The sequence below is a fragment of the Numenius arquata genome, chromosome 4 (assembly GCF_964106895.1).
Source record: "Numenius arquata chromosome 4, bNumArq3.hap1.1, whole genome shotgun sequence".
Lineage (NCBI taxonomy): Eukaryota > Metazoa > Chordata > Aves > Charadriiformes > Scolopacidae > Numenius > Numenius arquata.
Genome location: NC_133579.1, coordinates 5,191,040 through 5,204,999, shown reverse-complemented (window position 1 = coordinate 5,204,999; position 13,960 = coordinate 5,191,040). Strand labels below are relative to the sequence as shown.

Genomic DNA, 13,960 nt, shown 5'->3' with positions numbered 1-13,960 from the left:
ATTAATCCTCTAGAGGTTTGCTCTCAAGTGTTTTTCTGCCTTGGTTAGTTTGAAACAACTAGTATGGTGCAGGCATGTGAACTGTGTTTATGTGGAGATTTGCTTTGTTTTGAATCATTTCTTTCCTAGGGAGACATGATAATTTCAGGAACACTTAAATATGTTGAAGACCATTTTGATTATAGTTTGTAATGTGATTTTCTTCTTTTAGTTCTGAATTGCTCGAGAAGATTTAAAGCCCAGCTATTTTCTGAAAGAATAATGCTGGTATTTTTCCTTCATTTCCAAAGAAAATAATCTTTTGTGGCAGAACCAGTTGTCTTTACCTTTCTGCTCTCATTTAAGAATTGCGGACTTTTATTTTAGCCAGTAAGAATAATGTTGAAACATACTTTTTAAGTTTATTTTTTTATTTCCTTGCTTTAATACTGCAGAAATCAGAAAGACATTCTAAAGAAAAAAACGTGTCAATCACTAAAAAGTTTATTACACTTATTTTCCTTCCACAGGTTTTCACTCAATTTTATGTCATTTTTGGGTTTTGTTCATTTTTGGCCTCATGAAGTGATTAGAAAACCTAAATGTAGATGTCTGCCTGTCTTCTAAGTGTCTAAACTCCATTGTAGTCTATGGATATGTAGCCAATACAGACAGTGGAGCCTGGAGAGCAATTCTTGTCATCTTAACTGGCGGTACACTGGCTGGTCAACTGGGAGCTCTCTAGGGCCCCTTGACTTCTTCATTGGCAAGATCACCATTGACATTGGTGTGAAGACTGCTGGATTTAATTGTCTTAATTTGGAACTACATCCCATCAAAACCTTGTAGTTTAAACTAAGCCACCTTGTCTCTTTGGTCAGGGGAGAGAGAAACAGATATATCTTTTGAGGGCAATTCACTCTACGTACTTTAAACATCTAATTTCAACCATGGAATGAGAGCATAATACAGCAAAAATCTGTGCACGCTCTTCCATAGTCTGTAGAAATCTATACAGTTAAAGACAAAACCTGTAATTGTTGTGTAGTTAATGGTATCAATAACAGGGCAAGATAGAATGTCTCTTAATTAACTTAATAACCTGATAGTTACATTCAGACATAGCTAATTAGAGTTTTCTTGTAATTGGGCCTATGATTAATAGACTGTGAAGACTGTTTCATTTATATTAAATGCATGGACAGTCACAAGGAAATTAAAATTTGAGGCTGCATTGAATAACTAATAGAGCACCTCAGGACAGCACAATAGTGAAAGGTTATTCTCTTTATAAAGAATTAATATATTAAGTAGCTAGTTTAGACCTGGTTTTTGCAAGATCTTTTGCAGCCTTATCAATATGTGCATGAATCTCTCTCTTGGAAATACCCGCAGATGAACTTTTGCAAGTTTCTTTTACAACAGTCCATCTTGCATAGTTAATAAAACTAGTGAATGTAAAAGCATATGAAGATACCGTTACAGAAGAACGTAGAAGTAACTGGTTTCCTTTCTGGTTTGCATGCTGCAAGGTAAAATCCTTGGAGGAGTTAACTGCTGTTTTTCCTGGAGTTTATATCACCTTTTTGCCCGTTCTTTCTCATTCTGGGCAGCAGAACTGAATGTATTCACCCTAGTGCTCTAGTCCGCAGTAGTCATGGAAGTTCCCTTTCTCCCCTTTCCTGTACTGCAGTGTCCCTTGTGGGTGCACAGGGAATTAATAGCTACTGACACCTGAATGGGCTTCTTCACTTGGTGGCTGGAAGAGAGAGACTAAGGGGAGTCCAACTGATAGAAAAGACAAAAGGACATTGAATGAAAGGAAGATGTAGCGGTGGGAAGAATGTAGGAGGAGAGAGATTATGGGTCATCTGGCAGCATGGAGACTAAATCTGCCATGACTTTTCAGGTGGTGTTATAAGGCACACTGTGCACGGAAGAACATGTTGTAAAGGTAGACAATTTTTTTTTAATTTTTCTTATATGAATTAGGTGAATTTGGGAACAAGTAGAAAACTTAGAAATTTGGGCTAGGAAGGCAAAAAGTATAGTTAATATTTTTAAGAGATATATAAGTGTCTTACATTTCTGTTCTCATGCATAGTTGAAACTTATCTGTTGAATTTTTCATCAGGAAATGAATCTCAATTTCAATGATCTTGTGCCATTTTCATTCTGCTGTTAATGCAGAGGCGGCTTCATTGAGACTAGTTGGTCTTTTTTCTTTTCTTTTTCTTGTGAAACCTTGCCTACTTAGCACATTGTGAGTCAGATCAGACTGCTGCTCACCAAAAAGGAATTTTATTTTTGTAACTTGTTGTACACTTTGGTTTTTCTTATTTAATACCTTCACTTTTGTCATCTTTTTTTTGAAACATTTAAAACTTGTAAGAGTATATTTAGAGTACCATGTAGTATGCTATTCCTGCTGTCTATTAAGATGTCATCCAAGCAACAGGTGAGAACATGAAATAAACTTTGGGTAATTTAACCAGAAGTTTATGATAGGTTTTCTCTTACTAAGGAATGGTGCTAGATGAGAATGCTCCCAATAGGCATTCCTAACCTGTAATGTCTTTTCACCTGCAGTGAAGTATATGTTTTTACTTAAAAAATGAGCTGAGTGCTCACTAAGTAAAATTACTGCCTGTGTGAAGTTTTTTGCTTTCTTTGTTGGGTGGTTTTTGGTTGGTTTGGTTTTTTTCTCTTGCCCCTCCCAGCCCTCCACCCCATGGCATGGTCAAGCAACCCAACACAGACAGATAACGTATTTCCGTGTAATTGCCAATTTGCTGGGGATGACAAGAGGTTCAAAGGAAGCATGAGCTTGAAGGGGATGCTGAGCAGATGGAGTTAGGTCCCTTGATGGACTGGGTGGCAGAATTCGGTAGGAGGGCAAAGGCAGTGGGGGTCACAGAGTTTTGATCCTGCTTCTGGGATCTCTGACAGTGTGTGTGGCAGGAGGATACGGAAGGAGATAACACCTCCTGTATGTGAATGGGGATTTACTCAGAGCATACGTCTGAAACTATTATCGCTGCTTTTGTTATCGCTGGTTGGGGTGGAGATGTTCTTTGCAAATTCTGCCCAGTTTGGGAATCCAGCTGTGGTAAGTTAGAGACCACTTTCACACCTTGCTTGGAGCAGCTTGAGAAGCAAATTCCTAAGCCTATTCATTATACTTTTGCAACAGAATACTCATAGTAAAGAGCTATTTCTTCCTTAAATGGCCGGCTTCATAATCTGAGTCACCTTTGTGTTGATTTGAAGTTGTATTTACTTTTAATGACATCTCTGAAAGTGCTTGAGGCAAATCAGTTTGAGGCTTATTGCACAAATAAGTAGTATTTTTTTTGAACTGCATACGATTTTCAGTTTATGAGGATTCCAGCAATGTTAACTTCTTTTTGCTTTAGGTGTACAGGATTGGTACAACTAATTAATTAGTCTAGACATAGATAAAAGTAGCCTATGTCTCTAGTTCTTTTAACTTTTCTAATTGCTGTCACAGAATAGAACTGATTATGCTCTGGGACAGCACAGATCTCTACATCACTCAGGCCTTATTGATAGGCCTTTGACACTGTCCCCACAACTTCCTTCTCTCTAAATTAGAGAGATGTGGATTTGATGGGTGGACTGTTTGGTGGATGAGGAATTGGTTGGATGGACACATCCAGAGAGGAGTGGTCAACAGCTCGCTGTCCAGATGGAGATCAGTGACAAGTGCTGTCCCTCAAGGGTCCATACTGGGGCCAGTACTGTTTAATACCTTCATCAGTGACACAGACGGTGGGATTGAATGCACCCTCAGCAAATTTGCAGATGACACCAAGCTGAGTAGTGCTGTTCACACACCTGAGGAGTGGGATGCCATCCAGAAGGGACCTGGACAAGCTCGAGACGTGGGCCTGTGTGAACCTCATGAGGTTCAACAAGACCAAGGGCAGGGTCCTGCACCTGGGTCGGGGCAACCCCCTATCAAGGCTGGGACATAAAGGGATTGAGAGCAGCCCTGCCAAGAAGGACTTGGGAGCACTGGTGGATGAAAAGCTGGACATGAGCTGGCAGTGCGTGCTGGCAGCCCAGAAAGCCAACTGTATCCTGGGCTGCATCAAAAGCAACATGGCCAGCAGGGCGAGGGGGGTGATTTTACCCCTCTACTCCACTCTGGTGAGACCCCACCTGGAGCACTGTGTCCAGCTCTGGAGTTCTCACCACAGAAAGGACATGGACCTGTTGGAGAAGGTCCAGAGGAGAGCCACAAAAATTATCATAGAGCTGGAGCACCTCTCCTATGAAGACAGGTTGAGAGAGTTGGGGTTATTCAGCCTGGAGAAGAGACGGCTCCGGGGAGACCTTATTGTGGCCTTTCGGTACTTAAAGGGGGCTCATGAGAAAGATGGGAACAGACTTTTTAGCAGGGCCTGTTGTGATAGGACAAGAAGTAATGGTTCTAAACTAAAAGAGGGTAGATTCAAACTAGATATAAGGAAGATTTTTTTTTTTACAATGAGGGTGGTGAAACACTGGCCCAGATTGCCCGGAGAGCTGGTAGATCCCCATCCCTGGAAACATTCAAGGTCAGGTTGGAGGGGGCTTTGAGCAACCTGATCTAGTTGAAGATGTCCCTGCTCATTGCAGAGGGGTTGAACTAGACGACCTTTAAAGGTCCCTTCCAACCCAAACTATTCTATGATTCTATGTTAATAGTAGATAAAAAAGTGGTCCTTTTGAATAGGAGCGAATTTCACATCACCGTGGAATAGCACTTTCTTTTTTTTTGGTACTTTGTGCAATTATGTTCTTTATTGTTATTGCTGTGTCTCAGAATAAGGTAAAGAATCCTATAATCAGTTTTATTTTATTAGGTCTGTTTATGTTAATTAAAGACCATTTCTTCCTGTGACAAGCAAGTTAGCGATGGCAACAATCAAGTAGCATTTGTCTTATATTGACATGTAGGCATTATAAATTTTTTAATCTCTGTATTATCTTTTAATTAATTTTATAATGTACTATTAATAGATTGCACCCATGCACATCTTTAAAAAATTAATAGTATCAATGCATGTATCTCAGTTCTCATCATCTTCTTGTTATTAATCTAAGACAGAAAAAACATTTTCAAACCAGAATTCAGAGAAATTATTTAAATTACAAGTCAGCTATCACAGGTTGACACTTTTCCTTTGGTGATAGAATCCTGTGCAGTGGAACTCCTACAGCTAATGTGGTCCGTTACAAGCACAAGCTTACATCTTACCACTTGTCACTAATTCTGCATTTTGGCAGGGAAAAAAAGAAAGGTTTGCTGTTAGAGTGTTGCCAAGCAACCAAAATACAAATTACTCCAATTTCTGGATTTTTCTGGTATGAAGTATATCGGAGGGTTTCTCCTACCTTGGTGAGAGACAGTCTAGATGGAGATACACTCCGTAGCTTTACCGTTTCTAAGATTAGTAAGTAGCAGTATTTTTCCCTGCAGAGTTCCATTTCAAAACCAAAGACACTTTTTTGGGGGGAGGTTCCCTGAAGATAGTTATCAAAAGCCACATCACAGATCATCATGTCTTCACAAAGATATGACACTGGGCATGTTTTCTCCTTTTTTTTTTTTTTTTTTTTTCTTTTCTGAAGTTAAATTTCTCCTTCTGAAATGGAAAGCTTGTTTCTGTTACATTTTCACTTATCCCTAATTCTTTATACCACCACTTGAATGAAAGAATGGAAAGGCTTGGAGTGGACAATGAGAACTTCCTGTGTCTTAATAATCCTGCATGCTGTTATTCATGTTTACTGTTATTTGGTCTATTACCTCTTAAGTAGGTAGTACACAATTAACTGATGGTAATACCAAGTAACTACCAGTATTTGAAAAATTATTTATTAAATGAACTTGTGTGGAAACGGTGAAGTGGACATAGACTTAAGTGTGTGGAAATTATGGTGAGATTTATACTTGGGGATAGATGAAGAGGGAATAAATGCACTTAATAACTTCACAAGTTTTTTGATTTTGTTGTACTTTCCTGTAATTTTTTTACTTCTGTGGAGCTTTTTTGTTTTGCAGTGGCAGCCACAGATTTCCTGTAGAACTATGGGGATTTCAGGATCTCCTCCTACTTTAGTCATTGAGTTCCTCTCAGGGCACATGCCCATTACAGAGAACTATCTTATTTCTGGATTCCTAATCTGTGGTTTATGTGTGGGGAGCCAGGAAGAACATCAGCAGCATTACGGAAAGTGCTTCTCTTCCTTCAGCCCTGCAAGGCCAGGGTGTATAACAGCAATTAAATAGTATCAATGGCATGGGAGGTGGTTTCCTGTTGTCATTGGGTTTGTATCCATGTTTGCAACAGTGTAATAAAATACTTATGTCTATACAGTAGTATTTTGGAGGACTTGCTTTAAAAAATGTCAGCCTGTTTTATCAGACCCTGGCATTCCCAGATATGAATGGGTGTTCTAACCAGGTTTTGGTTCCATGTCTGGGTGAGATCAAAAATGCACCGACCTTCCTGATACGGCAATTTCCAACGTGAAGAAACTTGAGTGTATGGGTCAGAGCTGAGCTACTCACTGGTCTGAAAAGGTGTTTGTTCTGAATGGTTAAATGAACAGTATTCAGATTGTTTGGGGTAAACTTGAGCAAATAGCAGATCTTGGGTTGTTTAATGTAAATTCCAGTTGATAAATGACCACATGCGCTAAGAGCACTTCAGACGTGAACACTTTGTAGGGCAAAGCCAGCAGTAGTTTGAGGAGATGGGTGTTTCCAGCTGTTTTCTTCAAAGTTGAAAACAGGTTTTTCTTTTATAAATGCTCCTTTACTTTTGGTAAATGCAAGATTAGTTTAGGTGGAATATCCCACTAATTTTTTGTTTTGTTTTAATTTTCTAAAGGAGTTGATGACCAAGCTGATAACAGAGACACCTGACCAGCCAATTCCATTTCTAATTGATCATCTTCAGTCCAAACAGGGGAACCGCAGTCAGCTTCAGAGAACATTGTCTGGCTCTGCTGCCCTTTGGGCAGAGAGTGAAACATCAGGTATGTTCTGTGCTGGAAAGGGCTAGTCTCCAGTATAATCTTCCCACGCTTTCATCCATGATTTTCAGGATGCACATTTACCTACTGAACAGGTACTACCCTGTGGTTTTGAGCATGCACAATAAATCCTGTTAATCCAGGAGATACTGAATTTAATCTATAGTTGGCTGTCAGCTATGTACAACCTATGTACATATCATGGGAGTGTGGGTCAGAGTTACAGGGTGGAAGCAATCCCAGTCTCAATGAAAAAGAAGGTGCATATGAAGGTCCCTGGATTCCCCTGCTGTCCTCTTTGCTTTTCCTTTTGCTTTCCTTTGTTTTCCTTTTCCCTCCCATGGTGTGTTTGTGCCTGAAATTAGCCTCTGTCGAGGTATTTTCTTTAATAACACACATTTTTTAACAACCCATCATTCTAACACTTAACGAGAAGATGCTATTACTACTTTATGAACTCCAGTGTGAATAATTTATGATTGTAGATCTTCAGAAGCATAAAAAAAATTCTGAAATAATATCTCCTCTGATTCTAAAGTAGAAATTTTAGCTTTGATATTCTGGTACAAGCTACTATTAGAATGTTGGTTTTGTATTTAAAAACTGACTGATGATCTGTTTCAGACTATAATAGATCTCCAATAGTCAAAATGTTAGTTGCCTGTCAAATCAACTTTTGATTTATATCAAATATAAAGTTTTAAGCATAGGCAGTCTAACATGTAAGACAATAAGGAGGTTAAGGACTTTTTCATAACAAAAATAGGATGTTATATTTTTAATGAAAAACATATTAATGAATTTCTAAATTTTGATGTTTAGGAAATGGAAGAAATATATGAAATTTAGCATAAATCAGATATAGGAGAACAAAAAGAACTGGCTTTGCTTTGGATTGATAGGTCTTGTTTTTTCTGGATTAATTGTTTATTAAGCCTTTGTAAAATGTCCCTATGAATGTTATAATTGCCTGATTCAATTCTTTTAACAGAAAATAAAGGAACAAGGAGAGATTTTAGAAGTTATGATAAACCTTGGCAGGTAAATGCAAAAAAGCCTAAAAAGTCAAAGAGCGACCTTGCCGTGTCCAACATTTCTCCACCGTCACCGGAGTCCAAGTCATGTAAGAGAGCTTCACTACATTATTAATTTGTCCATACTTCCAAACCCATAATATGTAGTTCTGTTGAATTCGGATTAAAATGGAAAGCAAACTATGAGCAGCTGAAATGGCTATATTTATATATATGTTAAAGAGTTTGATTCTTGCTTTACTTTCACTTGCATTATGACTATTTAATAATACCCTGTGTTGTCATCTATAGATAGAATAGAATTGTAGATAGATAAAAAATAGAATAATATCTGGGTGTCATGCACAATTTTATGTTCAGATACCGATTATGATTTGATGTTTTAGTTTGCATTGCCACTTTGCATGTGTAAAATCTGTTCTGTTTGTATTGGTCCTAATAACAGATTATTTTTTTTTTTCAGTGGGTCAGGCAATGCAAAACTATGAATTATGAACAAATACTGTTCAAGATCTGGGGACAGTGTCAGCAGAACAGGTTTACTACTCTGAGAGTTGCTGAAGGAATCTAAAAGTACACTGAAAGAAAAGGCAGAACAGAATTAGAGTGACTGAAGAGAATATTGTCAATGACCTGTAAAATAGAAGTAGTAAAAACAGAGACAGCAAGCCTTAATGAAGTATAGTGCTTCCTGTGTACTGGCTGTGGAAGAAATTTAGTTTTTAAGCTTGATTTTTAATGGATTTTTTAACACGAATAAATATATCTACAATAAACATACATATATATGTATAGGTAGACACATACACAAGTGTGTAGACAAGATTTGTTCTCCAAAATAAATTGCAAAATTATACGTTCTTCTGTTGACTGTTGTAGCTTTTTGAAATTTTTATAATAGACAAATCTTTTTAATAACTCAGAGTGTGATCAGGTGGACCAGATGAGAACAGAGATATATAGGATGCTGCAATAGAAGTTTTGTTGTCTTTCCTCTAAAAGCAAGATGGAGAAGTCTAGACTTCAGACGAGTCAAAGAAAAATATCCCAGTGGCCTCAGTAGGTCAAAACATAGCACGGCAATGGGTCAAGTAAATCACGATAGATTTATGCAATAGAAACACTGTGATTTTGGGTAAGTAACAGTCTTGTATAGTTTTGAAATGTTTTTGATTGAGAATAAGTAACTGTAACAAGTAAAAAATAGCTGTACAGATAGATGTATCCCATAGCACAGCTTTTCTCAGGACTGTATTGTCTTAGCAAGATTTATGGATTATTTTTTTTCTGGAAATGTAGCACCTGTCTCTGTTTCTTCTTCATGAAGCACATTCCCTGGTTCAAAATGACTCAAATTTGATCATCAGCTCCACTGTACTTCTCTATGGGCACATGAATTTTTAAGTCAGTCTGAAAGGAACATATGGACTTTAATTCCATTTCTACAGTAAATAGGGATATTCAGAGAAGTGGTCATAGTCACTCATAATCTGAGTTTAATCTAACAGTCTTTGCTGCATAACAGCAGTTTATGGAGATACACTGTTTAAAACAGTGGCCAAGGGTGTTGTGAGCTGTTCCTGTCATCATACTGTTATTATCCTCTGTCCCTGTGCTTGCTCTTCAGACTCTGTGATATGCATCAAGTAACTTCCATGCCATCTCCTAAAGATCTCAAGTTCTCAGTCTTTATCTCAGATAGGGGTGTCACATCATGTCATTCCCTTCATTTGTGTGCCTACTACAAGTTTCACACTTGTGGGTCCTTAAGTTGTCCCAGGAGAGGGACAGAGGAGGCTGGGCACTCTAAACTACCAGGTCAAATGTCAAGAAAGGAAATAATTTATACATCCATAATAAGACAGGACTCAAGGATTTGTCCTTGTGGACTGAAGCGTGTCTAATAATGTTCTTCAATTGGTAAGGCTTGCTTTCAAGCTACCCAAGTCCCTAACTCTAGCAGCAGAGTTTGTGGAGGTGCCTCTTTATTCCCAACAGAAGAAGACAGAATTAGGGTGTGCTTAAGGCAATTGGACATGCATAAATACATGGCACTATGTGGGATTCATTCTGAACGCGCTGAGAGGAGACTCATGTCTTTGCAAGGCCATTCTATCATCACTGAAAGGTCGTGATGGTTGTGGGAGGTTCCTGATGACAAGAAACAGACATTGATTTTGAGGAAGGGCAAGAAAGAGACTTTGAGGACTACAAACTGATCAGCCTAGCGTCATTCTCTGGGAAGGTTATTGAACAAATTTTCCTGGAAGGTGTTCCCGGCAACAAGAAGGAGGAAAGTGTGAGTGGAGACAGCAAGCATGGAATTACGTGACCATACATGCCTGATCAGGTCATCCTGATTGCCCCCTTAGGTGAAATAACTGGCCTTGTAATCAAAGAAAGAGCAGTGGATATTTAATATCTTGACTTTAGCAAAACCATTGTCAGTCTCACATAGTATCCTTATAACTCAGTTGGTGAGTTATGGACTGGATAACTGGGCAATAAGATGAGTGGAAAGTTGGCTCAACTGTTGGATTCAAGGGGTTGTCACTGGCAATTCTAAGTTCAGTTGGAAAGCCTATCAGTGGTGGTATGCTTAAGGGACTGGTATTGAGGCTAATACCATTTCAAAGTCTGTCTTAACATCCTAGATGAGGAGATAGAATGTTCTCTTAGCAGGTTTGCAGGTGAGACAAAATTGTGGGAAGTTGTTGGTATTTTGGGTAGCAGGGTTGCTATTTAGAGTCACCTCAACAGGAGTGAGGAATGGTCTGAGAGGAACCTCACGAAGTTCAATACAGGCAAATGCAAAATCCCGCATCTTGGGTGGAATAACTCTGAGCAACAGTACGAACTGTGGTCTGAATGACTAGAAAGTAGCTTTGCAGAAAAATACCTGGAGTGCTAATGGACAAGAACTTGAGTATGAACCAGGTGTGGCTGTATACTCCTGTAGCACTGAAGGTGAGCTCCAGTACCTAAAGGGGCCTACAGGAGAGATGGGGAGGGACTCATTATCAGGGAGTGCAGCCATAGGATAAGAGGTAATGGTTTTAAACTGAAAGAGGGGAGATTTAGATTAGATCTTAGGAAGAAATTCTTTGCTGTGAGAGTGGTGAGACCCTGGAACAGGTTGCCCAGAGAAGCTGTGGCTGCCCCATCCCTGGAGGTGTTCAAGGCCAGGCTGGATGGGGCTTTGAGCAACCTGGTCTGGTGGGAGGTGTCCCTGCCCATGGCAGGGGGTTGGAACTGGATGATCTTTAAGGTCCCTTCCAACCCGAACCATTCTATGATTAGCAAGAGTATAGCCAGCAGTGTTTACTTTGCACTTTGGAGATGACATCTGGAGTATATCATGATAGACGATGACGTACTGCAGCAAGTCCAGTGGAGGTCCACTAAGATGACAAGAGGGCTTGAGCATGTGATGGACAAGCAAAGGACAACAGACAACAGAAAAAATACTGCAAGGGTGGTCAAACACTGGAACAGATTGTCTAGAGAGGCTGTGGAATTTCCATCCTGGGAGATACTCAAAACTCAACTGGTTAGTTGGAGCAACCTGCCTTCAGCAGACCAGTTTGGAGCAGCAGGTTGGACTAGAAGATGTTAAGAGGTCCTTTCCAGCCTAATTATCCTCTGATTCCATGCTTTCTGGTTCACACCCTTTCCTACTTTTTTGTCCGTCCCACTGTTTTAGACCTTGATTTCTCCTATTATTTTCATGACTTACCCCTGCAAATATTTGTCTCTGCAACTTTTCGAAAATACTTTGTGTACTTTTATTTTTTAATTCCTATCACAGAGGTTGGTTTCAACCATGTGCCTTTTTAGTTTCCACATCTTGCTTCTCATATTTTCTGCCAACAACCAAATTGATACTGATGTGTTTTTGACACGTTTTTGCTGGATTTATGCCAAAATCAGTGGGTATCGTATGCCCCTTCAACCACGCAGATCAGCAGAAAGCAAGCATGTTCAGAAGCCATTTATTACTCTGTCCAGGTGTGCAAAGCATATTCCATTTGTTTTGTGCCTCAAAGCTTTTTTGGGTGTCATACATTTTTTTTTTTAAAAAAGCCTCTCCAAAGAGGTAGTAAGAACTCATCTGAGAAACAGAATGTTTTGGGCCTGCTGAGACCTAAAGATTTACTCTCAGATTTGGGTTTAAAACAAACAAATAGTCGTCCCCCCCCCCCCCCCCCAACCTAAAAAGTCCCTCAAAACTGACACAACAAACCCAAAATTTAATGGAGTAAATCATCTGTAATATGTTCTGTTGTAGCACCTTTGTCTTATAACTGTCTTGTTCAAGTGGTCCTGAACTCGTAAGTTTATTCAGAACTGATAATTATCATTTCATAGGAATCTTTGGAAACATCAGGAGAATTATTTAATTGGGAAATAGTTTTTTCCTGCAGCAGATCTGATGTTGACTGCAGTGTGCATGTTATTCCTGCACAGGTACCTCTTTTTTTATGCATTCAACTTTCTTAGTGAAAAGATTCCTCCAGTACCTCCTCTTGCCTGTTGGGATCTTGGTTGCACCCAAAGCAAATCCAGAAACAAGAGACCCTGGTATCTAAGGGATCTGACCTCTTATTTCATGTGTGAAAATGTAATTAAGCAGAAGCTGCTGCTGTTGTCTGTCAAGGAAGAGGCTTGAACCTAGGGCTCCTAGTGTGTGTGTGTGTGTGTTTATAAATATACTTAATGAAATGTTTAGATGATCACATTCTGTGTTTGAAGAAGAATAGACAGACTTCTTGCTTCCCAGCTATCTGCTTTTAGACAAAGTAGGTTGATCTCTTCACCACCGCCACATTAAATCAGGTCACCCATCATCTTTTCCTTCTGCTTCAGTTCACCATTCTCACCATATCCCATTTACAATTTACAATATTGTGTACTTCTAATTGCTCTTGGTCAGTCTAGGACTGTAGGCCATTGTTCTCTTAGCCTTATAATATCCAGGTGCTGTGTAAACTGCTTTGGGTGTATTATCAAAGAACTCTAATCTGAATGCTATTGCAAGGTTTAAATACATGAGTAATTTTATGCTCAATAATAACACACATATTTGTGTTCTCTGAGATGTAAGATGGTCATACAATGTGTTAATGAAATGTAGGAGTTAGTGAGCAGCTGGTCTGATTCCATCTGCAAATCATGTCTTGAAAAGACATGTATATGTAGATAAAACCAGTACTGATCTTGTACCATTGTCCAGTAGAAAATAAAGGTCTGCTGATTTCAGACAGAATTTATAACACACCGGTGAATGAATCTGATGTGCATTTGTTAGGGGAGCATGCCACCAGAAAATCAGAAATACTGGAAAGCCTGGCTTTGCAGTATTCTAAGATGAGATGGGGAAATCTCAGCTCCATAAAGGGAAAAACTGAATATTTCTATCCAGCTGCTATGATGTAGAAGTAATAAATTTTCTGAATTGTAGGCAAATAATTTCAGGAGAAGGTGTTATATAAATCTCTCAAATAACAGAGATGAGGTTGAGGCAGGTAATATGATGAGGGATTTAAATTACTGATATGATGATTTTGAGGAATATGAGTGAGCATAATAAAGAAACAGAAAGGTCAGAATATTATGAAAAGATTTTACTACGTCTGTAGTGACATATGCATGGAAATAGAATCATAGAATCATAGAAATGATACATGATGGGCTTCACACATACAGAAGAAGATCATGTATTTTGAAAGATCTCAAGGGAGGCTCATTATGGTCTGCATGCTTCATACAAAGCCATCCATTTGAAAATGACCAGTGCTTGTTGATTCCATAGTTGGGAAGATACAAATTTATAGTTTCAAAACATCTGTAAGCAAGCAGAAGATGAACCTTGAAAGGAGTGACAGGTGCCATATGAT

At 38.9% G+C, this 13,960-nt stretch overlaps 1 protein-coding gene across 1 annotated transcript in view; it reads left to right on the top strand.

The window, feature by feature from the left end:
• The window catches only part of C4H8orf34 (chromosome 4 C8orf34 homolog), a 158,911-nt gene that overhangs the window by 23,180 nt on the left and 121,771 nt on the right, over positions 1–13,960 (top strand). Inside the window, exons 2-3 of the mRNA XM_074146679.1 lie at positions 6,885–7,032; positions 8,021–8,152. Of these exons, the coding sequence (XP_074002780.1) occupies positions 6,885–7,032; positions 8,021–8,152 (280 nt within the window). The remainder of the gene's footprint in view (positions 1–6,884; positions 7,033–8,020; positions 8,153–13,960) is intronic.